Genomic DNA, 26,146 nt, shown 5'->3' with positions numbered 1-26,146 from the left:
AGTGCCAAGGGAGAATATTTTCTTGTAATGATTATTAATAGTTTTTCACACTTTCTAAATGTCATGCTTTCCATTCAACTTCCAGTACCTGATCAAGCTCAGGAGGTTTTATGTTAACAAAAGAGGAGACTCCACATGCAGGTCCTTATTTGCCCAATTACTTTAATAAATAAAGAAATAACTAAATGGGAGATGAGTAATGTTACAGACTGGATTTTTAGTCTGATTTTTATTAATCTAAGGCCAAATGAGGACAGGAATCAAAGGTAACTAAAGCAGTGAAACCAGGCCATTACATTCTTTGTTAAGTCACTTAAATCTAGCATAATTATTTTGGTGTAGAAAGGATGCTAAACTCAAACATAAGCTAATGTTGTGTCCACAAATAGGAGATAAATAATTTTCAATTGAAATTTTAGTTGAACATATAGAAAATATGCAAGATAATGCATTTTGACTAACATAAAATACTATCGCAGCACCAAGAAAATGATACACAAACAAAGACAGCACCTTGCAAATTGTATTAAATATCATGTTTCCCTCTCTTAGTGAAACACGGCAGTGGCAGCATCATGCTGTGGGGATGTTTCTTTCTTTCTGCTGTTTTCCTCAGCATAAGAGTGGAGAATGATTGGACTAACCCATGCATGCAGTCAGTGGATTTAGATCAAATTGTATTCATGTGTCGCAAAGATCAAATTGTATTCATGTGTCGCAAAGCTCCAGTCAAAAAGAAAATCAAAATCCAATTTGTAGCAAAATAATAAAATCTGATGTTCACAGACATTTTCCACCCAGTCTGACTGAGACTGAGATGTTTTGCAAAGAAGAAATAAAAAACATTCAGCCTTGCTGCTGTCTGTCCCAAAAGACAGAAGCAGGAGGAGAGTCTATAAATTGCAGACTCAGGGGAAGTTGTTAGAGGCTGAAAAACACCTGAGACTGGTTTGGATACTAGCAAAACGATTAAACATAAAGCCAGTGGAATTATTGAGGTCAAAGCATACTGTGGTTACATGTCAGATTGGCCTAGTCAAAGTCAAAATCCTAAATACCTGCATAATAGATCAATTCTGATCATAAAACTGTCAGGCAGTTAAAGAAAAGTTGCATGTTTTTTCAGACAAGTCTCTAGTTTATGAAATGTGTGTTTGTTGTATAACTTAAATACAACTCTCTCCTACATCAAAACCAAAATGTAGATTTAAAAAATTAATCTGGGTACAGATTTTTATACCCACTTCATTGTTGCCAAAGTAGGTTTTCGAACCAGGGACTTTTTTTATTGCAAGGCAGCAGAGATAATATTAGAGCTGAGATCAAATAATGGAAAACTCCTATAGCCATAAATAAATCACAGGCTTTTCATTTTCTCACGGTTAGTACATTTTCAGAACTGTAGTAGCATAAAAAACATAGAAAATAGGTCTCTTCACACTGCTGGGGAAAAAATTAAAGGAAAATGTTTTGAATCTGTTTATTTTGTTAGGAATATGTGTAATCTGTTTCAGGAGAGAACAGATAGTGTGAAACTACTCCAAAAGTTTTCACGAGACATAGACACAAAGTTTAATGCATTACAATAATATTAAAATAATTCATATCTTTGCCTTTGACAATAATAACTCCATTTAAAATGACTAAATATGTTATTTTCACAGAATTTAAAAGAAAGAAAACATTAAATCTCTAAATTTAACAAGTCTGGACCTTCTTGTTATGAAACTTTAAAATTAAGCAATGCCTGCCAAATTAACTAAAAACTTACAACGTACTCATTTGTATCTTATATCTCTTTGGATAAACATCACTGTTGCTGCAGGTGAATATTTTGGCCTTTTGTGATTTGAGTTTTATGGAAAAATGTGTGTTTTCTAAACAACAGCACTTGAGTAGACCTTTTACCAAATACTTTTTAAAAACTATAACTAAAGTAATTTCTTTAAAAGCCTACTTTTTACTTTAACTTGAGTAAAAATAAGTTAAAGTAAGTAACGCTCTGTAAGAATTTTGGCAAGTAGCAATTTGCCAAAAAGAGAATATTGCTGACATCTTCGGAGTGTTTAGTGGATTGATTTAATGTGAAAACGGCCTACCATACTCGGTTGTAGCAGGAACCCTGAAAAAAAAGGAGGAGGAAGAAGAAGGAGGAGGAGGAAGAGGATGGGTATTACCAATGACGACAAGGCCACAACTATTCACTCGGTCTGGTTCACGGTAGTTACCTGTCAGCATAAGCAGTCGGAAGGACTAGCAGAGACGGCAACACCTGAGCACACAAGGGCTGCCTGTTCTTCGTGTCGCCCTCTGGGAGGAAGAAGAAGGATCTCATGATGGCTGCTGTCCCTGCCTCTCAGATCAGAGGGCTCCCGGCTGACGAGGTAAACCAAACTTAACTAAACGTTAGTGACCGGGGCTGCTCGCGCCACTCGACCGTTGGACATCTCTGCCGCTCGCTGTTATCCGCGAAATAAACTTTTTTTAAAACTGGGGAAAAGTCGCGGACAGCTATCTCAAATATAGGTTTACTTTCGATAAGTGTAATTTCGTGTCAGCTAAACGAGAGAAAATGAAGCGTAAGATAAGAGGGAACAATCGATATGACTACATCAGAGCCTAGCTCGAGTTTGTCGGGGAGGAAGCCAACTGTCAACGCCTGCGGTCCTGCTTCTCAGCACGCAAACACCAAACTTTGATAACACAGACTTTGTTTTCAGCAGCGGCTTCACGGCCCCAGGTAGACCCATCACAGTGGGCCGGATTTATGACGCTGATTGCGACATCTCACGGTGATTCATAAATTTAATAGGCAAGTCACGACTGGGTTTATCGGGGGGAAATGTCCCGGTGCCAAGCGCTGTCAGGAAATTACGTCACCCATAGACTAAACAGTACTTGTATGGGAGGAGAGGAAAGGCTGATAGGATTCATGTGGAACTTGGACTACTTTAAATGATTTTATTTTCTATAACTTTATTATTGGTCTCTGCTGCTCACCTGCAAGCCCAGCCAGCCCAAGGCATAGGTGAACTAAGCGGCAGCTAAAGGTGTGAAATGTCACACAGTTGGTGAAAAAACAAAATAAAGCTAGTGAACATTAATCAGTAAAATGTACTGAATTTTCCCCCAAAATAACGGAAAGCTGTAAAGTTAACAACTCTACGAAGTCAACTGTCCACCAATCGCCATATTCTTGCTCGGAGAAGGGATTGCTGCTTGATGCAGTCAACTGGATTGAAAACGTGTTGGTATAATAAACTGAACTTGACTGCATTGAATCACAACTACGATTCAAATTGGAATGTTTTTAGTGTAATTTCAGTCTAAGTGATTGATTTAGTTGCATATTCTGTATACAAATCTGATCTGTTTGTTTAGCTCTGTCAATTGGAGCTAAAACAGAATTTCTATAAGAGTAAGAGGAACATTTTGATAGTTTTTAAACACTTCATTTCAAGTGCTAAAAAATTATACAAGGGATTCAGCCAATAGCATATGCTATCTGGTGAATCTTAAATCCTAGTTATAAACTATATTGATGGCTATATTCGATGTACAATGGGTTTCTAAAGAGTATATTGCTTTTAAAGTAACATTATGCAAGTTTTGTATGTTTATAACTGAAAACAACTAAGATTATTTAAGCAATGGTTTGTAAAAGTATTCTATTTAGTTTGATCATAGCTTATTCTTCATTATCTGAAGTCCAAGATGATTGTTAATCGCTTGAAAATAATCTTTGTTTCTTTGCAGTGTGTGCATTTTATCTAGGAACCTTTTCCTCAAGTATGAACCATAAACTTTTATAGGCCCTTATATAACACCAGAAAGATTTAATCACTGCAAGACAAGCCCGTTATCTGATCAAACATATTATGTTGAGCCAAAAACAACACTGACATACTGATATATAGAAGCAACTATACATGCAGGGGACAAAAATAAAGAAATAAAGATGATGATCTGCTCATAAACATTGAATCATCTTGTAAGCAGCTTCCTAAATTGTTGTCTTGTTTTATTCATCTTTAATTATTGTTATTTTTTAAATATTACGCACATAGCTTATTTTGGTCTAAATTAGTTCGTCCCACATTTTGTAAGACATCTTACTTCAAGCCCCACTCGGGTTTCCAGTCCTGATTTTAATTTGACATTTAGAAGCCACTTTTGTGTAATTATTTATTTAGCTTGTTAAAACTGAGTTTTTTGGTGTTTCATGAATGGGAAAAAAAAACAAAGAACTTAGAAAGTAGGTGAAAATATTTTCATGTGTTTTATACTAGTAATAACAAGTTCATTGAGATTATATAACTTTTCAAAATGATGACTGCTCTGGATTAAACATAAGTCCAGTCATTGTTACATATTTTAACTTTTGTTTTGATCTTATTTCCTTGTTGTTGTTTTTTTATTATTGTTCATTTAGGAGGCGTCCAGAATCCTTCAAGTGAAAGTCATTGCTGGAATTGGACTGGCCAAGAAAGATATACTGGGCGCAAGGTATTTTTTATTACATTTTTTTTACAATGTCATTGCTTAAATGTAATTTTTAAGTAAATGGAAGTTAGCTTGCTATTAAATAAACAATAAGTTTCAGTCATGACACAATAATGGCAGGAGGAGAAAACACACAGCAAACACATGAATGATGCAAACTCCAAAAAACACAAAAGTATCAGAAAAATCCTTACAAAAAAATCCCATGAAAATCACGTGACTTTCACATGTGACCACATGAAAACCACACATGTGGTTCACACAACTTTTTCATGAGAATGATGTGTGAAAGATGTGAATCGTATGTGAAAGCAAATGTATACGTGTGATTTTGGAACGTTTCATGGTGATTCACACATTTCCACATGTTATTCATATGTGATTTACACATTTTCACATGTGAATCACATGTGAAAATGTGTGAATCAAATGTGATTCACATGTGGAAATGTGTGAATCACGTGATTTCACCACGAAGCGTTCCAAAATCACACGTATACATGTGCTTTCACATATGATTCACATCTTTCACACACCATTCTCATGAAAAAGTTGTGTGAACCACATGTGTGGTTTTCATATGGTCACATGTGAAAGTCACAGGTGATAACATGTGAAAGTCACATGTGATTTTCATGGGATTTTTTGTAAGGGCGACCTATGTATGGTGGCCTCTGTTGCATCTCTTTCCCGCTTTCACAACCTTCTTAGTGTAAAATATTTTTTATATACACATACACACACAGACACACACATATATATATATATATATATATATATATATATATATATATATATATATATATATATATATCTTCGATTTTGTTTTGTACTATTATTTTTCTTGGTATTTCACAACAAATTTTATATATATATATTTTTTATCACACTTAATTGTCTTTATTAAGTGTGATAAAATATATATTATATGTTTTTTATGTATATGATTATTATATCATAGATATCATAAAATACCTATGATATTTTAATTATTGTGAAGCACTTTGGTCAGTTAGGATTATTATAAATGCAATACATAAACTTTAGTATACTTTTAGTCTGGTCAAGTCAGTTTGGATATTCTGTTAGGGCTTCCTGTTTTTATTGTAACTTTATGTTTGTGTTTTGCATAAATAGGTCATGTTTGTATTGTTGTCTGCCTTAGGAGAACTGACGAAAATGATCTTTTCTGCCAACTCTGTCATATTAACATCAATTTTTATTTCTGACAGGTTGCTTAATATGCATTGTCCAATTTTTAAAAATTATTTCAATGTAAAAAAAAAAAAGAATTACATTACAGATGGATGTCAGTGTTTTCTTGTCAGATGTATTCCATTGTTGACATATAACATTTCAAAAATATGAATATATATGTTGTACATTCATTAAATATATCTTAACTGTATAACTATAATAACACAGTCAAGTACTTAAAAATATTGAGAAATGTAATATGGGTATGACAGGCAATCTAATGATATTGACATGTGAAAAAAATGTGGTGCACATGTGAGAATTATGTGATCACAAGATGCAAGGAACATTGAACACATGAACAAAATACTTGACCACATGTAGAAAATGTGACCCACATGTGATCACATGTTTGCACATGTGAAAACGTGATTTTTTTCGTGGATTATGTGAACCACATGTAGAAAATGGGAATCACATGTGAAAACATGTGATTTTCATGTGATTATTTTTGTGGACTATGTGAGCCACATGTGAAAAATGGGAACCACATGTGATCACATGCTTTCACATGTGATCACATGTGACAACGTGATTTTCGTGGGATTTTTTTGTAAGGGAATGCTGCAAACAAAAATTATTGTCATCACAGAAACCTGCAATTAACGAAACATTTATTTTCATTTCTGCACAGTCCCAAGGTGTCCTCTGCCTTTAGAGATGACTCTGAGGTTGTTTTTTGTTCTGTAGTTTAGTCCAAAATATTTTTAAACCCATCAGAAAGCTAGAAAACCTGCCACCAGTGTCCCACTCGTGGCTCGTCGGCTGCTTTTGCAAAACATTGCAGCGTGTTGTGTTGTGTCTTTGTAATTCTGTTGGAAAATCCTTATTCTTGTGCAATGACTGATGCAAAGGTTTTTAACAAGACAGTAACCACAATAGGTACGGTCAAAGCACTCAACAATTAAAACAAAGCAGCATGGTAGTGACTCACCTACACCTTCTGTTTTATTGACAAGGAGTCAAGAGAACAGATCAGTATATCAGTAAGTACTTTTTTTTAATATATTGCTATAGACTGCTGTTACATTAACATTTAGCCCACTACTGGCCTGTTATTTCACTTATTCACTATTCACTACTATTTACCAGAATAAGGTCAAACCAAGATCAAGTCAGTATCCAAACCCTTTGTGTCTTTTCTCCAGGCTTTAAGAGCCAACAAGACTTGTTAAAAAGTGCAGGAACACACCTTTGAAAAATCTTCTAATTTTTTCAATTGTGTTTTTAAAATATTGGAACGTAACAGCAAAAAAAAAATAAAAAATTAAGGAATCAGAAATAGATGCCCCAGGAACACTGACATGAGTCTGACTGTAGTTTTTGGGAAGATACTTCTGGTAAAACTTTGGTGGGTTGCTAACATATTTCCATCTCTTTTATTGGTTTTATGTTGGTAATTTACACCTCTTCAAGACTTACACCTACAATGGTGATTTCTTTTTTTGTTGTTATTCTGGGACTTTTCTTCCTTCTTTTATCTGCAACCTATTGTGCCTTTCAAATGTATTTATTTAACTCTTCAACGGATTTTATGTAAAAGACCTACATGAAGTAGTGGATTACTGTGATGCAGATGAAAATTATACTCTACAAGTAAAAAGAGAAATATTTTTGCGTGCATTTGTATTTACTCAAATCAAATCTAGGGCAATCCAGTGAAATTATGCAGTCAGGTACAAATGTTGCTGTCACCTTTCTTTTATACAGAACTTATTCACTGTAGATGTCACCTTATAACACCTTTTACTAAACCAGCAGCTCCAATTTACATCCACAAGTAGGGAGTCAATGCAATAGACTAATCCAGTAAATATTCATATAAAACCAAAAAGTATTTAATTACTTTGATATGATTTAATTTATGAAAAATAATGTAACCATAAAAACTTAATAAAAAGTGATGTGCAGGTTTTGGTCTGGTTTCAAAATAATGAAACAAACACAAAAAAGTAACATCATTATTACAAAATAACACATTTTGTAATAATGAGAAGAAAAACACCAGTACTGTACAGTAATGTATCTATGTTGAACAGTGCAAAGTACTTCCAGTAACAACAACTACTGTTTATTATATGATCTCCAAATAGCACAGTGGACTGAATTTTGAATTTATCCGTCAAAAAAAGGGTTTAGTTGAAACCAAAACTCCAGACTGAAGACTTTTATTATTCAGTTTTTGGTAGAAAGAGAAAAATGATAAATCATGAAATTAGAAAATATTGAGTTTGTTTCAATTTATCATACAATTAATTGATTTATTGAGTATTGTGACAGGCCTAAAAGCTTCATAATTTAGTGAAGTATCTTGAGAAATTGTACTAAAGAAGTAGTAGCATTACTTGAAAGTGAGATTACATGAGCAGAAGTGCAAAGTATGAAGCACTTCTAGAAATTCATTTCAAAACGTGGTTGACTCAAACATATTTTCCAGATTTTTTATTTGCAAAAGCATCGCATGTATGCAAGTCACATTAAATCCCAAAATTGAATATTGAGGTTGTAACATGACGTGAAATAGTTCAAGAGTTATCAATGGTTTTGCCCTATGCAATACCAAAACACTTCAGCAGTTAGGCTTGGGTAATGAATAATGTAATGTGCAAGATGGATGTGGTTTTAATGAACTCTAACTCGAATCATTACCGCAGTAACTGCAATCATTATGTGAGCAGTGAGTCACCAGAACTAATGTGACGGTGTGTTTTTTCTTGTTAGAAGTCAAACAAATAATGTTTTGCTTCCCTCAGAGATCAATAAAAAATGTTACAGAAAAAATGAAGAACCAAAGCAAATCTTCTTGATTTCTAAATTTAATCACATGCTTCTCTCTGCTTTTCTGTTGCAGTGATCCATACACCAGACTGTCTCTTTATGATCCTGTCAATGGAGAAATCACAAGTCTGCAGACTAAAACCATTAAAAAGGTGAGTAGGTTCAAACAACACCTGAACTTGCTTCATTTTATGGTATTTGTATAAATGTATATATTCTTTTCTTATTTCATGTTACTTGAAGACTCTGGATCCAAAATGGAACGAAGTATTCTATTTCCGAGTAAGTTACTCTTAAAATAAATCAGCAACCACATTCAAGCATGAATGTGGTTGCTGATTTCCATGGATGCATGGATATATTATTTGTCATATTATAGGATGTCATCGGATATGACATTGTTGTCACTAATGGAAGATCCATCCATCCATTTTCTAACAACCCCGCGGCCAACTGGTACGGGGCCTCGGAAGAAATAATTAAATACTTCCGTCTCGGCGGTCACCCCCCACCCCCCGTCCGTAGCAAATGTGCGAAGTCTTGGCCGGTCCGCGGTACTAAAAAGGTTGGGGACCACTGCCCTAGTGGGGTCGGGAGGGGTGCTAGTGCCCATCTCCAGCTAATGTTTCGGGCGAGAGGCGGGGTCACCCTGGACAGGTCGCTAGTCTGTCGCAGGGCAACACAGAGCCAGACAGGACAAACAACCGTGCACACACACACTCACCTAAGGAGAATTTAGAGAAATCAGTTAACCTAACAGTCATGTTTTTGGACTGTGGGAGGAAGCCACATGCACAGGGAGAACATGCAGACTCCGTGCAGAAAGACCCCGGGCCAGGAATCCAAATTATCCAGGAACCCAGGACCTTCTTGCTGCAAGGCAAGCAGCCCCTAATGGAAGATAAACGGCATAATTTGGATTATGTTTGAAAGCATGTTAAAAATGTAAACAACCCAATATCCCTTGTTGGATTAGTAAAGTTGCAACCACACAAAGATCTTCTACTTTGTTTTTCAGGTGAATCCCAGAAAGCATCGGCTGCTGTTTGAGGTGTTTGATGAGAACAGACTGGTAAGCTGTTTAGATTTGTTCAGCTTATAATGATTCAATGTAGGCTGATCTTATTTAGAAGCTCTAGTTTCCTCTAAAGTCAAATGAAAACCCAAACATAAATCTTGAATTTCTTATCTTGGACTCTTGTGAATGTAGCATAGAAATATAATTAGTTGTTCTTGATTCATGGCAGCTGCTGAGGTGATATTATGTTCTGTGTTTGGATACCATAAATGCCAAACAGGAGAATGTGTCATATTTCCATAGATGCGGATATTCTCCAGTCAGTGCCAGACTGACTTTGCTTTGTCTGCCTGTCAAAGATGCAGGAGGCCCTTATTTTGCCATATTATGCTGGATATTGCTGGAAACATATCATAGCTTATTACTCTGAGCTGTAAATAAGGGTAAATCTGGCTTCCGTTAGAACATCCTAACGTCTGTGAGGGTGGGGATTAAGAGCTGTGGATCAAATCTGGAGTTTAGTTTAGCTGTGGTTTAGTTTTGATACTTAGGCAGAAATCAATTGAATGCACACTGTGTTAGCAAGTACTCCTTCATTTAACTCGTCATCCCACTAAACAGCATGCAATCGTCACATTTAGTTGTGTCTTTAAATGTATTGATATTTACTGACGCTGTCATGGAACTAGCAGTTGAAAATTAGTTCAAGTGATGAGAAAAATCAGCTGCTGGTTAGCAAACATCAGAAATCAGAGTTTAGTGCTATTACCATGAATAAAAGATGGTATCACAATGTTTTCTTCCAAGTCTTTGCTTTAGTTTGGTAACCTTGAAATCAATGTTACCATAAAACACGGTAACATAAAAAAAAAAAAACCTGTACATGCGATCCTCGGAAAGCTTGTTCTAGATCAGAGATCCTCAACCTATACTAACCAAGGAACCGCCTATCAAATTCAGTTTGTTTAGAGCTACAAAATCTGTACAATTCCTTTCACCAACTACCTGCTATATGAAAATACTTTGTAATTTAATTTAAGCAGCAGTTGGTGTTTTAGGGCAAATAATAATTTCTAACTTTGACATAAAATTAAGAATGAAAACACTTTCTTCATAGAACATTTTAGAAAACATTATAATTTGCAGTCTAATTAGTACAATTTATTTAAAAATTCTGTGCAAATGCTACTGAAATCAGACTTTTAAAATTACCTTCATATTTAACACTGCTGCTGTCCTGTCATTTTTGTCCAAAGTCATTAAGAGTCACTGTGGACGCCTTAAAGAGCCTTATTCACCTCTATGAGTTTGTGGTGCTGGTGCAGAGTAACAGAGAGGCTTTTTGTAGCAGGTTATCACAGCTCAGCCCAGGTTCGTCCTGTGGCACAAAAACAGTCAGACCCCTCTAATGCCAGCTCTCTGTGAGACTTCCTCCTAACCGTGTTTCTGTGTGGATAATGGAAACATTGTAAAGCAGTTAGTCAAGATGAACAGGTCAGAAGTCCTGAGTTTTTAAATATTGCCTTACTCCTCCTATCTGCCCAGGTTAGTTTTGTTTTGCACACTTGAACTGCAGAAGCTGTGCATTTAAATTACAAATGATGGTTTTGCAACTAGATGAAGAGTAAGAATGGAAGAAAAAAAAAACAATTAATTTTGGCAACTGAATAAATCCTATCTGCATCACTTAGTTTAATTAAATTGTACATTTTCTTTTCTTTATTTCTTTACAGTCATGATGTACTCTGTTATAAATATGTACTGACTTTTAGGGGAAAATAAAAAAAACATTATATATTTTACATAAGCTTTTGCTATACCAAAGCTTTCATAAATGATTCTTACTGTTTTTTCAGAAGTAGTGTTGAATGCAACCCCATCAGCGTTATAAACAGTTTTAATTTACTGGTCTTACTGGCAGAATCTGCTCAGCAATTACCAAGAAATGGCTCTTTAGGTTCCTGGAAGAGCAAGTCAGGGCAGGACCATCTGTGCTTTTTTCCCTTGAATATCCAGTTATATACAAACTGCATGTCAATATATGAGCAACTTTCTGAACAGAGCAATTACAGCTTCAGAATAAGAAGTTATTAGCTCTACTTTTTTTTTTCTTTTTAGCTCTTTGGGTTTTTGCATTAATTGCGCAATATTTGTCTCAAAGTGCTAATCAGTCATCTTGGCATTATGCTAAATTATTCATAGAACACAACAAATACTGCCAGCTGTTATTGTGCTGCCTGTGGTTATTGTTTGTAGACTGAGAGGTTTCTAGAAAGCGTCACAACATCACATGTTTACAGTCACATGAGAACATGAACTTAGTCGTGGCTGACTCAGACCTGCCTCGTCATACTCCAGGTAGATTTCATTGAGGGGCGTGTCGGTGCTGTAAATGTGCTTCTGAGCGTATGTGTTTGTCACTGCTTGCCTAAAATACAAGGAACTAAAAGCAAAATTCCTGTAACGTCATTCTTTACACTGCAGAGTCTCATTTTCTCCAAAGGCATAAAACGATGGTATGTGCATACCATCTGTGTTTCTATAGAGACTCCATCTTGAATTTATTACCACCGCCTGCATAAACAGATTCAGAAAACGTCCCGTGTTTGCAGGTGAAAAATAAATTAGGCGAACAAAATTCACTGAAGTATTTACAAAATTGTTGAATTACACGAAGTACTCCTTGTTCCTGTGAAGATCACCCTCATTGCTCATGCTGATATTTACATTGCCAGTTTCTGGAAGATAAATGTTTTGTTAGAATGTATGCAGGACCCCAGGCGGTAGTTTTATTTGCACACAAACATGCTAAAAGAGTATTTTGTCATTAAATAATGCTAAATTAAGGGAATAACCCACAACCTCCGGACACTGATACCACTTTCTTATCTTCCCACATCCTCAGTTCCTCTACCTGCTGCAGGACTTCAGTGGAAAGTTAGATTAAAATCTACGTCATTCATTGGCTACATTTACCCAATAACAGTGCCTAAGAGCGTTTTCGCCCCCTAGAAAATGAAAAAAAATTATTAAACATCAGCGTTCTGAGTCATAAACTGTTGTAACCACTCAATTTTCAGCAGAACATGTCTTCACCACAAACTAATGTTGAAATAGACAGCACATCCTGTTTCTGTTGCCGATGGAGGATTTGAAAGTTATGGGACTTTATTTTTTTCTTTATCAGAAACGGTCCCTGAACTCCTTTAAGAATGATGTGACATTTATTCTTTCTTGTAATGAAGATTTATAGGAGTTTTGTTGTTGAATTTAAGATTCTGCAGATTGATTGTAATATGTTTTTCCTCCAACCTACTGAACAAATTAAATATTTACATTTGTGGTGTAGCATTAAATCTCACTTTAAAAGTTTTTGAAGCAAACTTTCAACTTTTAGAAAGACGTCCGCTACTCTGATTCAGTATGAAAATATTTCCAGTTGTAAAACACATAGAGTCAAGATGTGGAAACTAAAGGAGTGTCATCCATCACTGCTGTGAGGATAATAACTTAATAAACATTTAACTACAATTCCAAGCTTTGAACTGGCAGCACCTCTGTTAAGCAACCAAGTGCAGGCTGGCTACCTGAGCAGATAGCCTGACTAATGCACCAGCTTGTTACTCCAAAAAGAACAGAACAGCAGAAAGATTAATATACTTAAAAACTACTACGTGTAATCTTATTCTGAATCTAATAAAGGTAATAATAAATAAAAATTCCATGAAAATGATCAAGTGAAAGTCAGGCATTGCTTTTCAAACATGCTTCAACAGAATTACTTTAAAAAATAAACTATTGTGGGTTTTTGTTTCATCAACCGAGGAGTACCAACAATTTTGTTCGTGTGTATAAATGGTGAATGTCATTTGTACTTTCTTCCAAATATCATCATCCAGAGAAAGCTGGCAAAAGCCCATTTCTTTCAGTGGTAGGATAGTTGATATGCATATTAACAGGAAATAAATAAACCCATTAGGCATAATTTTTTTCCTGTTGTACCTGCTGATAAATGTAAATATATTTTTCTTATCCTTTGCCAGTAAAAATACACCTTTCTGACTCAGCTTGTGAGTCTCAGAATTTTTTATTAAATAAAATGTCCCCAATGTTTACTTGGTTCTTATTGATTCCAAGCTCTTGACGATATTATTGTCAATATATATTGTAGTTAATATCCATATTTGGGCTCCTGTCTTATCATATGGCTGCCACATCACTGTCACTATCAAGTTTGGAAAATGGGTTATGACTTTCCTTGCTTCCTCCAGTGAGTCATGTCCTTATCCTGGCTGTGTCTCCTACTATTAAACATTAACCTGACGCTGATTTGGAAACAGAGTAATGGTCTAAAATAAGTCCGCCACTGCCCACAATAGACTGCCATTAATAAATTGGACTGTCAACATCTATGAAGAAGAAATAAGACCAGCATAGACTGTTACATGAGGTGTCATATAACCAGTGTCATACCACTTTAATGTCGCAATGATCACACTTCTTTCAGCCCTCTGTCTTCTGTTTTCCAAACGGTCATACCTAATTCCCTCATAGGGTGTTTGACTACGTTTGTGTGCTTGTGTTGTCTATCTTTTCCAACTTGAACCTCGCTTTAATGCAGAATTACACTGGCATTCATTCTGTTTGATTTCCTGTAATTCAATAGCAGCGGGTAAAACTATTTGTGGGGGGCACAGAGCGGCAGAAACATTAGTGGCATAGCAGCAGCAAGACTCTCAAGTTAGCGGCCAGAGCTTCAGTCTAGGATTCGGTGTGGAGGACTGCCATGGTTTTGTTTGGCTGGCTTTTCCGTTTTTAAGTTTTAGTTTAGCATTGCTTTCTGTGTAGGGCAGAAGCTCCTTTAAGAGGATCGATTCGGCTTCAAGGGTCGCCTGTTTGGGTCATCTCTTCAAACCAAACCAATGCCCTGCTAAAAGCTGAGATCAGCCTGCAGAGGAATGTAGCTTGTCACTGGAGCTATTTTGGCAATGCACAGGCACTAATGATTGAGATCACAGAGCAGAGTGCGGAACAGTTGCTTTCGTCCACTTTTTTTTCCTACCAGCAAGTTTGATCATGCAACTCTCACCAGCGCTGCAGGGATTAGAGAGTTAAACAAATGGCACGTCAGCTCCGCTTGCATTTCGCGTCAAGACGAAGCAACACGGACCCCCTCTCTGAAGGCCTCAGCTGCCATGGTGAGGAAAGCAGAGTCAGTGTGTCAGCGCACGGCCCCGCAGAGAATCTGGCGCACAGCTCAGTCCACTTGAAGGTGACTCCTCTGTCACCAGAGTTTGCCAGCAGTCAAAGCTCTTCAGTCTTCATATCCAGGGTTAATTCCGGAGGCTGCAACAAGAAGAGCGTTCTGCAAATCTCGCTGCAGCCGTGCGGAAAACCAAGCGGCGAGTTGGAAGGGAGCGTGGAGGATGGAGAGGCCGGCGTTGGTGTCGGTTCTGACGGAGGATCGTGCAACAGCAGCATGGCCAGCGACGCCGGGTACTGCAGCAGCAACAGCATCTTTGAGCCAGAGCTTCCAGAAAAGCACAGGAGCAGCCAGGAGAGGCCCCAGGTCTGCCGCAGGTCCAAGGTCCCATTGCGGCGGTGCTCTTCCCTAGTCATTATTCCAAGGAGCCCTTGCAGCACGCCGCCCGCGTCTCCCGTAGGCTCTGCGGCTCTGTTTGCTCTGCCCCCGTTACGGGGATCTCAGCAGCCGGTTCTCCAGGCACCTGCCAGTGAATTCCTCCAAGCAGACGAAGAAGTGACGAGTAAAGAGCCGAACGGCCCTTCTCTAAGTGGCCACAATCAGCCAAAAGGAAACTACTCTTCCGAGTTTAGGGACTCAAAACACACGGTACACTTTAACATCCCGCTAGAGGATGAACCAAAATGCAAACTGGAGGACAAGACTGCAGTTATGGAGCAGTCGTCTAATCTTCACTCTAGCAGCGTGATGCTACGCTTTGCCCACCAAAGACCAATGGCATCGGCAAAACGAGCCGCATCTGTGGCTTCGGGCAGTTCACAACTCCCCGATGCTCATTACCCGGCTGGACTCTCTGAAAGACAAGGCGAAGCCCACAAAAAACTTTATCGGAGTACCTCTGCTTGCTTGTTTTCCTCATCTAAGCAACCTGAGAAAAACAGTAGGGTCTGTTCATCGGGGAAGGGTCAAGGGAAACACTGTCATCGTGCCATTCAGAGGAGCTTTTCCCTTGAGGTGCCTTACGCTAACACCGGGATTTCATGTCACGTTTCAAACCCAAAACTCAGCAGCCCTCTTTCTCCACATGTACACATTCATTTGTCTCCTTGCTGCCCTGCAAAGGTTCCCGCTTACCCCGACAACTTCAAAAAGAGCCACAAAGGAAACAGGGAGGTGAGTGTTTAGATTCGCTGATGTTTCCTGACTGTAGAAAAACTCATGAAAGTTGTTTTTTTTTTTGAAGAGGCAGTCAGATAATGGCTCTTTGGCAGAGCTCTGTGGATGTGATGACAATGTTGTTAAACTAGTCCAAGCAGATTCCACACGGTTTGGGTTTGACTTCTAACAATACTGTACCTTCCTGACTGCTGCTTTTACATACAGAACCAAAGAACAACACCAGGCTTTTATGAATAGAAATAACAAATGCAGATATATTATCCAAGTGTTCATTTTTCTTTACTTTCTCCTTCTATAGTCTATGAAACTCAGCGTTACCCTTTATGCTGCTTATAAGAGTAACTGAGAGCGTCTTTAACTCCAAGTCATGTATTTAACAAGCTCAGTGTGGACAAACATTCACAGGTGTTCAGTTACGTTACAGTAAATCCATCAGGACATTAGTTTCCAAGAACGGTTGAAATAAGAGAGACCAGCTCCCCTCCATCTTTGAGGTCTCATTCACGTCTGTGCAAACTCAACTTCAGAATAATATTCCTTTTCCTCCTCATTAATCTGAAAACCCTATGAGTGATCAACGTATTTACCGTGGTTATTTTAAGTGTTGGGGAAACGCGGTGCCCCCTTTGCTGATATAAATAAGGCGGCTCTGAAATATCCCTCCTGACTCCAGATAGTCTGGTGGTTTGAAGCACGGCCGGCTCCTGTGGATTCAAATTTAAGAGCATGATACAAGAGCAGCCATGCCAGCCATCTGTGGACACGTGTGTGTGTGTGCGGGTGTTTGTGTGTGTGGGGGGCAAAGAGTGTTGGCCTTTCCCAGTAAACGATCGGATGGTGTGTTAGCTTCCCTGTGGTTCCCCCCCCCACTAAGTAGTGTTTGTGAAATATCAGGTGTCTGTCTCCCCCTACATTTAGCAAGCTGTCAAGAAAGAAGGCCTACTTAAGTAATTTGTCTTTTCATGAAACGATTTTTGGACCTACACACTGAATACTGTCTCATTATTACCTCTGATGACTATTAAGGTAACAGTTTGACTTGGTTGGTTAGCAACACATCACTCATACCTTTTGTTAAACATCAGTTTGTATTTTTTACACCTTTACCTGTTCTGAAGATTAAATCACAATTTCCTTAGGTTTAATTGTAGGTATTACTCTTTTGAGAGTTACTCTACGTCAGTGTTTCAATTAAATTGTATATTTTCTCCAGTCATGAACAGCCTATTTGTCACAAAACAATGCATTTTCAGAAACCACTCAAATGTTCCTCCACACCATTCTTATATTTTCAAATCAGTTGAATAAGGTGCCAAAGAAAGAATTGGAGAGACAGTAGATTTCTCTGGTTTAAAGGAAATGAAAGTAATGCTGCGCACTGCAGATCAGCTATCTGAAAGGAGCTTTGTGTCTTTTCCCTTTAGAAGAAATGCAAATGGTAAATATTTTCAGACACAATATCTGTAATGCATCCAACTGCAGACCTGCTGCATAATACTACTTAACCAGATAAAATACATTTTTTATACTCTGAGCAAGGAATAAAAACTAGTGCTGCTCTGCCTCTACTTGTTGCTGATCACTGTTTGATATTTTCCCTTCCTTAAAATAAAATAGTCTCTCATGGAGATATTAGTCAACCTAAATTAACTTATTCTGTAGAGAAAACTCCTGTCTGAAACGTTTTCTTCAATCTGTGCATTATAATAACAAATGAGTCTTATAGAGAACATCATAACTGTAATAATCAGGGTTTGTGTATTTAGGCTGCAGTATTAATAATAGTTGGTTTTCTCTTTTACATAGAAGCTGTTACATAATGTTGTAGATTTTAATTTTTACTCTCGATAATCATGCCATGATTATAGTGACATCTAACAAATGTAACTAATAGTTCAAATATACCAGAGATGGGGAAAGGGAACAAAAAGTTTTTCAGGCTTCAATTCTCTAATTACAAAATGTCTAAATTAGCTCTTAGTTAAACATTTCTACTTTTTTCATATAATAATTCATAGATTAATTGTTGTTTAAAATGGTGTTCATGCAAAGAAATGGTAAATTGGTCACTTTGTTGCAGACTTACAACACCGTTTAGAAAAACATCAAATTCAAATACTTTCCCCTTCAGGTTGCTTTTAATTAAGCTTGCAGTGATGCAGCTAGCTGTGAGGTTTAAATAAACCTTCAGCTTTGCTCCCCTTATCTGTTTTGCCCTCATAATCACATGTGCACCCCCGCAAAGTTAATGAACAACCATATGTGGCTGTGTTACACAAGTGAGGTGGAAAGCATGACTCAAATCCCATTTCTGCTGTGTTTTTTGGACGAGTCATAATTTTGAAAACTATCTTTAAGCAATTATAGATCAGTTTACATTGTCTAATCTGCTCTAATCTCATCATACAAATGAATAATCTTGAGGAATTTAGCTTTTATGGCACTGTATGGTAGATTTACTGAGGACCTTTTGAGGAGGATATGGTTTTGTTATGTCATTTGGTACAAATTCCTGCAGGAATGTTCTTTAAAGACGTCACAGCCCTATTAGAAAAAATGCCCTCCTCAACTCCAACATATTATTTTCCAGCCACCATTCTGGAAGAGTGTGACCTTTCCTTCCTATTGGACTTGAACTAATTATGTTTATATTACACATTTTCCATGAGAAAATTAAAGTTGAAGTCAAATGAACAAGTGGATCTCAAACCGTGACACAGGACTCTGACTACGTTCAGGATGGATCATCGCCACACAGTTTAGTTTGCCCGCTCTCTTAACATTTAACTGGGCACCTCTTTCTCCCACCTGTCAAAGCAGTTTGTCATTGCACATGTAAGACATATTTCTGGGCATGCATGTTGCCTCCAGCTTATACGGTTTATGATCTGGTCCTAATGTCACCCTGTAAACTGAGCAGCATTTAGTGTCACCTGAATCTTCAGGGATGCCCTGAATGGAAATTTATCCATCATTATAATTTTAATTTAAGCGCTTGGTATGCATCCAGAGCTTCTGTCTCGTTTTTAAATCTGCTTCACCAGGGAAGCTTCCAAGAAAAGGATATGAAGAGTTAAATGATGGGTAGCAGATGGTAAACACTATTGTTAGTGACATTTTACTAAATTAGCCACCAAAGTATTTAGTCCAAGCATGTGTGGCAGATGTGAATGTGCTGACATCTTTTATTTATTTATTTATTTATTAAGCAATATATGAGTAGGCTTGTCACAATAATCAATGAATCAATTAATCACAAATTAAAACAAACTCAATTATTTCCATTGGTATGATTTATCATTTATCTCTTTGTTACGCCCCCCAAGGTCTAGGGGTTCAGGGACGGTAACATAAAGATGTGTCCAGAGAAAAGAGTGGAATGAAAAAATGATTTATTACAAAAAGAAGGTTTTCACAGAACCAAAACACAATACAACCTAACCCAATTAAACAAAAGTAAAGGCCCAACAAATTCAGAAATCAGAGTGCAAATTAAATAAGATGTTCAAACACATCAGTCTAAAGTAACTCAAAACAACCAAAAAGAAAGGACAAAAGGGAGCACCAAAACCTCCCAAACACAAGCCTCTAGCTTGTTCAAGATTTACCTAAAGCAGATTCAAACCACTTAGCAAAATAAGCGAGAACAAAATTGTTCAAACTGTCCAAAACAGTCACCAAACACGGAAGGTGGGGGTCAGCTTCACACAACCTCTTCCTGCTAGCTGCCCCACTGGAGGAATGAACTCAGACATCTTTTATATGGTGCAGGTGGGTCTCATCAACGTCTGATTGGCTTTGCTGCTCCAATGGGGTGGCTGCTCTCCTGCAGCTTCTAGGCAGCCAATCAGAAAGCTGTGCCCGCACAGCTGATCCTGCATAATAGAAAAAAACAAAGAGCCTGCACAGCCTCAAGAGGCCAGGGGCGTAACACTCTTTTTTTTCTCTTTCTACCAAAACCTGGATGATAAAAGTCTACAGTTTGGTGATATGGTCTCAACTAGCCCATTCTTTCATTACGAAGACTTCAAAATTAATTTTATCTGTTGTTTTGTTTATTTATTTTGAATATTTAAAATGTCTTCCAGTTCCAGTGTTAATTGTTCATTAGAGTTTAAAGTTTACTGATCTTTTAAGATGTTCTCTTGCATTATTATTTTGCTATTACCATTATATTACTTAAAAAAGATCTCAAATCAACAATAGTATCGCAATAACCTCTGGAACAATTTATCGTCTAGCAAACATTAGTTATTGTGACAGGCCTATATGTGAGACGGTTTTATATGAACAAAACAATTAGGACAAAATGTCAAATTATTTATAAAGTATTTTAAAAATGGCTATTAACTACACCAATGTGTTGTACAGTATCCTTAAAATAAAATGGTACAAAAAATTACTGCCAACAAAAAAGACATTCATCTAATTAAATTTTACTGTTTGTGTTTTCCAAGAATAATCATGCCAACGATTATTATAGAGTTATATAAAATAAAATGCATGACACACAGAAGGATAGATAAAATGGCATAAAAAATCAATAAAGCAATAAAGTAGAGTAAATAATCTATCTAAAATCTGAAAATGGAAAGCATTCAATGTGTAGAAATTAAAGCAAAAGCAAGGACATGGCTTCAATAAGGCCATAAAAGCAGCTTCATTGCTCACTGGTTTTTTTCCCAGTCTGTCCATCTTTACTGGAAAGAATAAACGCCACTTCCTCAAAAGCTGCTGCCTCATTGTTTGAGCTACGGTGAGGCTCAATCAGGTTTATAAACTCTGCTCACAGATTACTGCAGTCGTCTGCGTAATCTGGTTTCACTAATTTTATATGTGTTTGAGATTTGTTTTGTGCCACAAACGATTGAGAATATTTCCTGAAAATTACACACAAAAAAATATGCTCATTTTGAGTTTATTAGTATAAAATGAAAATGTAAACGAGTTAAGCAACAGAGTTCTTATGTTTAGGGAAACGCAGGCTTTATAATTCATCTTGGGCTCAGGCGGTCATCCAGTCAGGACCTCTTTAACCCTTTCATGCATAGTGGTCACTACAGTGGACAGCTATCTAAAAGCCATTTTCTTGTGCTTCCTGTGGATTTTTATGTTATAAATGCACACAGACCACTGAAGTGGACACTAATGCATCATAAAATATACCATCAACTACTGGCCATCAGCTGCAAATGCAAGAAATTAGTTTTGTTAAATACAATATGGCCGACAGACAAAAAAGCATGAGAACCGACCCGGTCCCTCCTTCTACTGTAGACGACTCTTGCAAGTAAAAAAAATATTGTGACATCAGAGAATCCCTAAGGAACAATACTACTGATGTATTTTTCAAATAACAACTTTGTATTTGGACAAAATTACAATTGATCACATAAAAATAAAAAAAATAAAAAAAAATTATTTTTACAAAAAAATGTTCCTACCTTTTTTATGCCTTAAGAAAAGAATTTTAAAAAATGGAAAAAAAATTCTGACACAAAGGATCATAATTCATGCATCAGAGGGTTAAGTAGCAGGGTGTGTGTGAAGGATGTTTTCCCTCAAACTGTATGAATTCATAGCCAGTTATATAATTAAGTATCCATTAAGTTACCACTTCCTGCCTTCTTGGAAGATACTTCCACTTCTCAGTATGGAAGCTCATCTTTTAGACCGGGCATCCATTATGCTGCCGCTAATTCTCAGTCCAAGACCTTTAGGTCCATTTCAGAGTTTCAGACATTTTTTGGACAGCCACAAAGTCCTAAAAATTGTGGTTAAAAATGTAAAAAAATGTCACTGACTCACCTGTCCATCCTGTAAGTTGCTGTAAGTTATGAGACGTTTATTGATAAGACAAATTTGTGAGTGGTTTCTGCTCCAGGTTTCAACATATGAATGGATGTTAAACTGCGTGAGGAACAGATTGAGCTCTCAACCCTTATACTAAATATAATTTATAAAGGTCTTTAGGGTCCTCTTGATGAAGCACTGTACAGGCCATTTATCTTTTAACGTACACTGATCCAGGGTCAGTACAAAATGTTTAACTGCAAAAACAAAATCTTATCAAGTATATTTGGTCTAGTTTCTGGTGCGCATAACTTACTACACTTAAAATAAGACAAAACTAAGTTCCAAGTAATTTTTCAGCAAGATAAAGGAGCTTATTTTAATAATTCCTGAATATAGTTAAAAAGTACTAGGTTCACTGGCAGATTTTTCACTAAAAACAGGGGGAAATGTCTTGTTACAAGTGGAAAAAAATCTGCCAGTGCAATAAGTATTGATATCAAGGAACTGACTTTTAAAAAATCCTGCTGAAAAGTTACTCATAAGTTAGTTTTGTTTTATTTCAAGTGTAATATTTCCAATAAAAACAAGACAAAAATACTTGATATTGCCTTTTTGCAGTATTCGTGGTGGTTCTTTTTCATTTCAGTAAAATAAGTGTGCAAAAGAACTAAAACTGCAAGACGACAAAATGTGTAAAAAAGTGGAAAATGACCTGCTTCCTGTTTTTTACATTTAAAATCTGCTTGTTAAAACCCTAACAATTGTTGAATTATGCAATAAAATATATCTATATTTTACAGGCGGCACACTAATCCAGAACAAATCCAGTCCATTTAAAAATAATTAAGATGTTTGTGTATGATTGTATTTCAGGAAGCGCCTGTTTTCCATCAATCCTTGTAAACATAAACATTATGTTCTATATGCTGCTACAGCCACAGAAGATACTATAAACAACACAATCTAGTAAATTGCAGGGTGTGCCTGAAGAGAGCTGGATGTGAATGACTGTAAATAAACTTGGTCCGAACGGCACGACTCTGTCCTGATTAAGCTCTTGAATATTCGTCATTCAGTATCCACTGCGTAAACGTGCAGCTACCGGTAAGAAATGGAAAGTTTCCTGAAAGAAAGGTCACGGTTGTTGAGATGCAATAAACCACACTCCCCTGTAATAAGACGTGCAATATAAAACTTCAGATAAATGTCTTGTAAGAGATGAGTAAGTAATATAATGCTATACCGGGTTCACACGAGTGCTTGAAATACTTGAAAATGTTTGAAGGACAATTTTGGAAAGCGGTTGATATTCAAACTGCACAGTTTTGTAATAAAGGACAATCTACTTTATTTTGATTTGGAAACATTATTTACAGTTGAAACCAGATATTGTCATACACATAGTAAAAAAACTTTTTTGTTAAATTAAACTGAACTTTTCTTGTATTAAGTCATTTAGAATCACCAAAATTATTTTTATTTTCTAAATGCTAGAAAACTCAGCGAGAAAATGTATTTATTTATTTTTTTTAGATTTTTTGTATGCTGTGTTTTTAGCATTAATTTGAGCAGGAAGGTAATTTATCTTAACACGATTTGTTTGGCTAGTTTCACTGTCAATAACGTTTTGATTTGTGTAATTGAAATGAAAGTTGGCTTGTATTTTATACACCAAACAGAGTTACTGAAATGAGAGGATTTTTAGTGTTTTGTTCTCCGACCAGTCAGGTGTGTGAGAAAGACATTTCAAAACACAACATTTTGCAATGTTTTAGTTTACTTTCTCCCTGCTGCAGAATGTAGAATATTATCATAAGACATTATTGACAGAAGTAATAAATTATACTGTATACTAGTGAGTTGGAACTGTCTCTTTTTTTTTAGTTCATTTTGAGAAACTTTTGTAAGGAAGAGTTTGAAAGCTTCCTTTGATGATGCTTGAAAAATGCTTGAGTGGGAAAAGTGTTTGAACCCTGATAATGAGACTAAAACAATGCGCTTGTAGTTTTAAAGTCACTTTCTGACTTTTCAGTAAGATGAACGGGAGCGTCTTCCTCTTCACCTGTTTCTCTCTGTTGGTAATTAAAGGCAGGAAGAACCAGGTGTGTCTATTTCCGTACATGTAATCACGTGTCCCACTGTTGGACAGTTTGACCTGTCGGGGGTGTTGATTTGGACACAAGGCGGACATTATGCATTGTGCTCCCCTACCAGGCTGCAGACCTCCAGGCGGTAGACATATCTCGTGTTTAAAGCAGTGACACGGCATTTGGCTTATGCTACAGTATTTGATCCTGGGCTCTCTTGTAATAACATGGACCAGTTATTTATTGGGAGCCGATAAACACATTCCTGCTAGATGAAGTGGAGATATATACAGAAATGCATTGGATCAAGTGATGGTGGTTGTTCAATAATGAACGATGGTGTGTTTGAGCTACTTCTCTGTTTACTGTAACATGAGACAGCTGCTGAGAGGGAGAAAGATGTTTAGAAAAGTGGCAGAAATCTTTCCAATCAATTGCTGCCTGCCAACTTCGTTCTTACCATGTATTTGACTGTGATATACAGTACAGACCAAAAGTTTGGACACACCTTCTCATTGAATTCAATGAGAAGGTGTGTCCAAGCTTTTGGTCTGTACTGTACCTCGAAGTGGTTTAAGTAGAAAGATTTGGAGGATAGTCTTGTTGATGTTTGTTTTTGGAGATGATTCTCATGTGTCCACTTGTCTCTCCTTTTCAGACACGTGATGACTTTCTTGGACAGGTGGACGTTCCTTTAAATCAGATACCGGTGAGTTCTTGTCTTTAACGAGGTGTAATAACCCCTGTGGCTGGTTTCATTTCACTTATACTCCAGATCATAATTGTAAAACCAAGTGAGCAGCATTCACATTTTTCACTGCCAAGTTTTAAGAAAATGCAACGGGAGCAGAAGACAAGACATAAACTGGATAAATTATTGAAGACAAGATTTAAACTCAGACAGGCTGATCTAAGTTGTAGATCTTAACCACAGATACTCCAAAACTGAACTAAAATGGTTTTATTTGAGTAGCCCCGCTGTTATGATTTCACTGCAAAGCTCAAAATCTTATAAAGTATTTTTAATGCAAATATCTTAGTACACTTGAAATAAAAAAATAACTCTCAAGTAACTTTTCAGGAAGAAATATGAGCTTGTTTTAAGTTAAAAGTTTCTTAATTGCTTCAAAAGTACTAGTTCAGATTTATACACAGATTTTAACATTTTCAATCATATGAACATAAACTTTAGATAAATTGACTAATTGTGTCTCATGTTTATTCCTTCTGTATTTTGAAGCTCTTCTTAAAATCTGGTAGCTTCTTACTGGGTGTTACATTTTTTTGAGGAATTGTTTACTCAGTGTTTTTCTTTTACTTAACTCTCACATTTAATATGTAAATTATGGCTTCTGCCTGTTCAAATTGATTTTGTAAGAACATCCCCTGAAAGGCAAGCAGCAGTTCAACAATAGTACTGCCAGGAACACGATGTACGTGTAAAGGATGTGTAATAAATATTATTCACAGAAAAAACACAATAACTAAAAGTGACACATAAAGCAGCAGAATAAACCATCAGGACAAGGACACTAAGTGTTCATTTATCCTTACTGTTCCTGTTTTTTTGGATATTTTGTTTAAAGATGAGCAGAGCAGCATGTGTTTTGTTTTAACTGTACGGTCTCACCTGTGTCTCCATGTAAACATGTGTGCCCTTATTCTGGTGTCTGTTCCACATCGTTTTTTTCAGTTTTGAAAACACGGCCCGCTGTGTTTATGCTACGTTTCTTCTTATGTTTAATTGTAAATACAAATTAGCCCTCATTATCCAACACCACCATCATTCCACGTTGCCATGTCTTTAAAAATAATGTTGTTGTAATGCCACGTTAAGCAGTGGGTTAAAGCTCCATGCTTTATTTTTGTTGCTTTTGTTTCCTTTAGACAGAAAATCCTAACGCACAAAGACCATACACATTCAAGGATTTTCTGCTCCACCCACGAAGGTTTGCATTTCATCACACTTTCATTTTGCTTTTGAGCATTTCCCCGTTGACGTTTCTTGGCTTCATCTAAACACGTTTTCTGTTGGGTTTTTGTTTTTTTTTCTTTCCTGGCCAGCCATAAGTCCAGGGTCAAAGGTCATCTACGTCTCAAAATGACCTACCTGCCGAAGAACTTGGGCTCAGAAGAGGAGACGGCAGATCAGACAGAGGACTCAGATGTAAGCTAGTGCTTCGTTTAGTTTTCCTCTGCAGTGATGCTACATCTGATTGGACAAAATCATCATAAAATAGATTCAACTTGAGAGTATCACAGGTCGCTCTTAGAGAGTTATTCTGAATATTTAATTCATTTTTTCATTTTGTTTTTTAGCCGAAT

General features: G+C 36.7%; 2 protein-coding genes across 5 annotated transcripts in view; one reads left to right on the top strand and one right to left on the bottom strand.

The window, feature by feature from the left end:
* Positions 1 to 2,417, bottom strand: part of LOC116718238 (testis-expressed protein 9-like) — a 30,554-nt gene extending 28,137 nt beyond the window's left edge. The window contains exons 1-2 of the mRNA XM_032559995.1: positions 2,229 to 2,417; positions 2,100 to 2,122 (exon numbers count right to left, since the gene is read on the bottom strand). The gene's annotated coding sequence lies outside the window, so the exon portion shown is untranslated. The remainder of the gene's footprint in view (positions 1 to 2,099; positions 2,123 to 2,228) is intronic.
* The window catches only part of nedd4a (NEDD4 E3 ubiquitin protein ligase a), a 38,359-nt gene continuing 14,480 nt past the window's right edge, over positions 2,268 to 26,146 (top strand). For 2 of the 4 annotated variants that reach the window (XM_032559990.1, XM_032559987.1), the window contains exons 1-4: positions 14,661 to 15,932; positions 24,480 to 24,530; positions 25,709 to 25,770; positions 25,886 to 25,988. In XM_032559990.1, the coding sequence (XP_032415881.1) occupies positions 14,676 to 15,932; positions 24,480 to 24,530; positions 25,709 to 25,770; positions 25,886 to 25,988 (1,473 nt within the window). In that variant the 5' untranslated portion in view covers positions 14,661 to 14,675. Of the gene's footprint in view, positions 2,385 to 4,432; positions 4,507 to 6,719; positions 6,747 to 8,611; positions 8,691 to 8,781; positions 8,821 to 9,556; positions 9,611 to 14,660; positions 15,933 to 24,479; positions 24,531 to 25,708; positions 25,771 to 25,885; positions 25,989 to 26,146 lie in introns of those variants that run through there. The other 2 variants (XM_032559991.1, XM_032559992.1) reach the window with 2 other exon arrangements.

This window comes from Xiphophorus hellerii, chromosome 4 (assembly GCF_003331165.1).
Source record: "Xiphophorus hellerii strain 12219 chromosome 4, Xiphophorus_hellerii-4.1, whole genome shotgun sequence".
Classification (NCBI taxonomy): Eukaryota; Metazoa; Chordata; class Actinopteri; order Cyprinodontiformes; family Poeciliidae; genus Xiphophorus; species Xiphophorus hellerii.
This window is presented reverse-complemented; position numbering and strand designations above follow the sequence as displayed.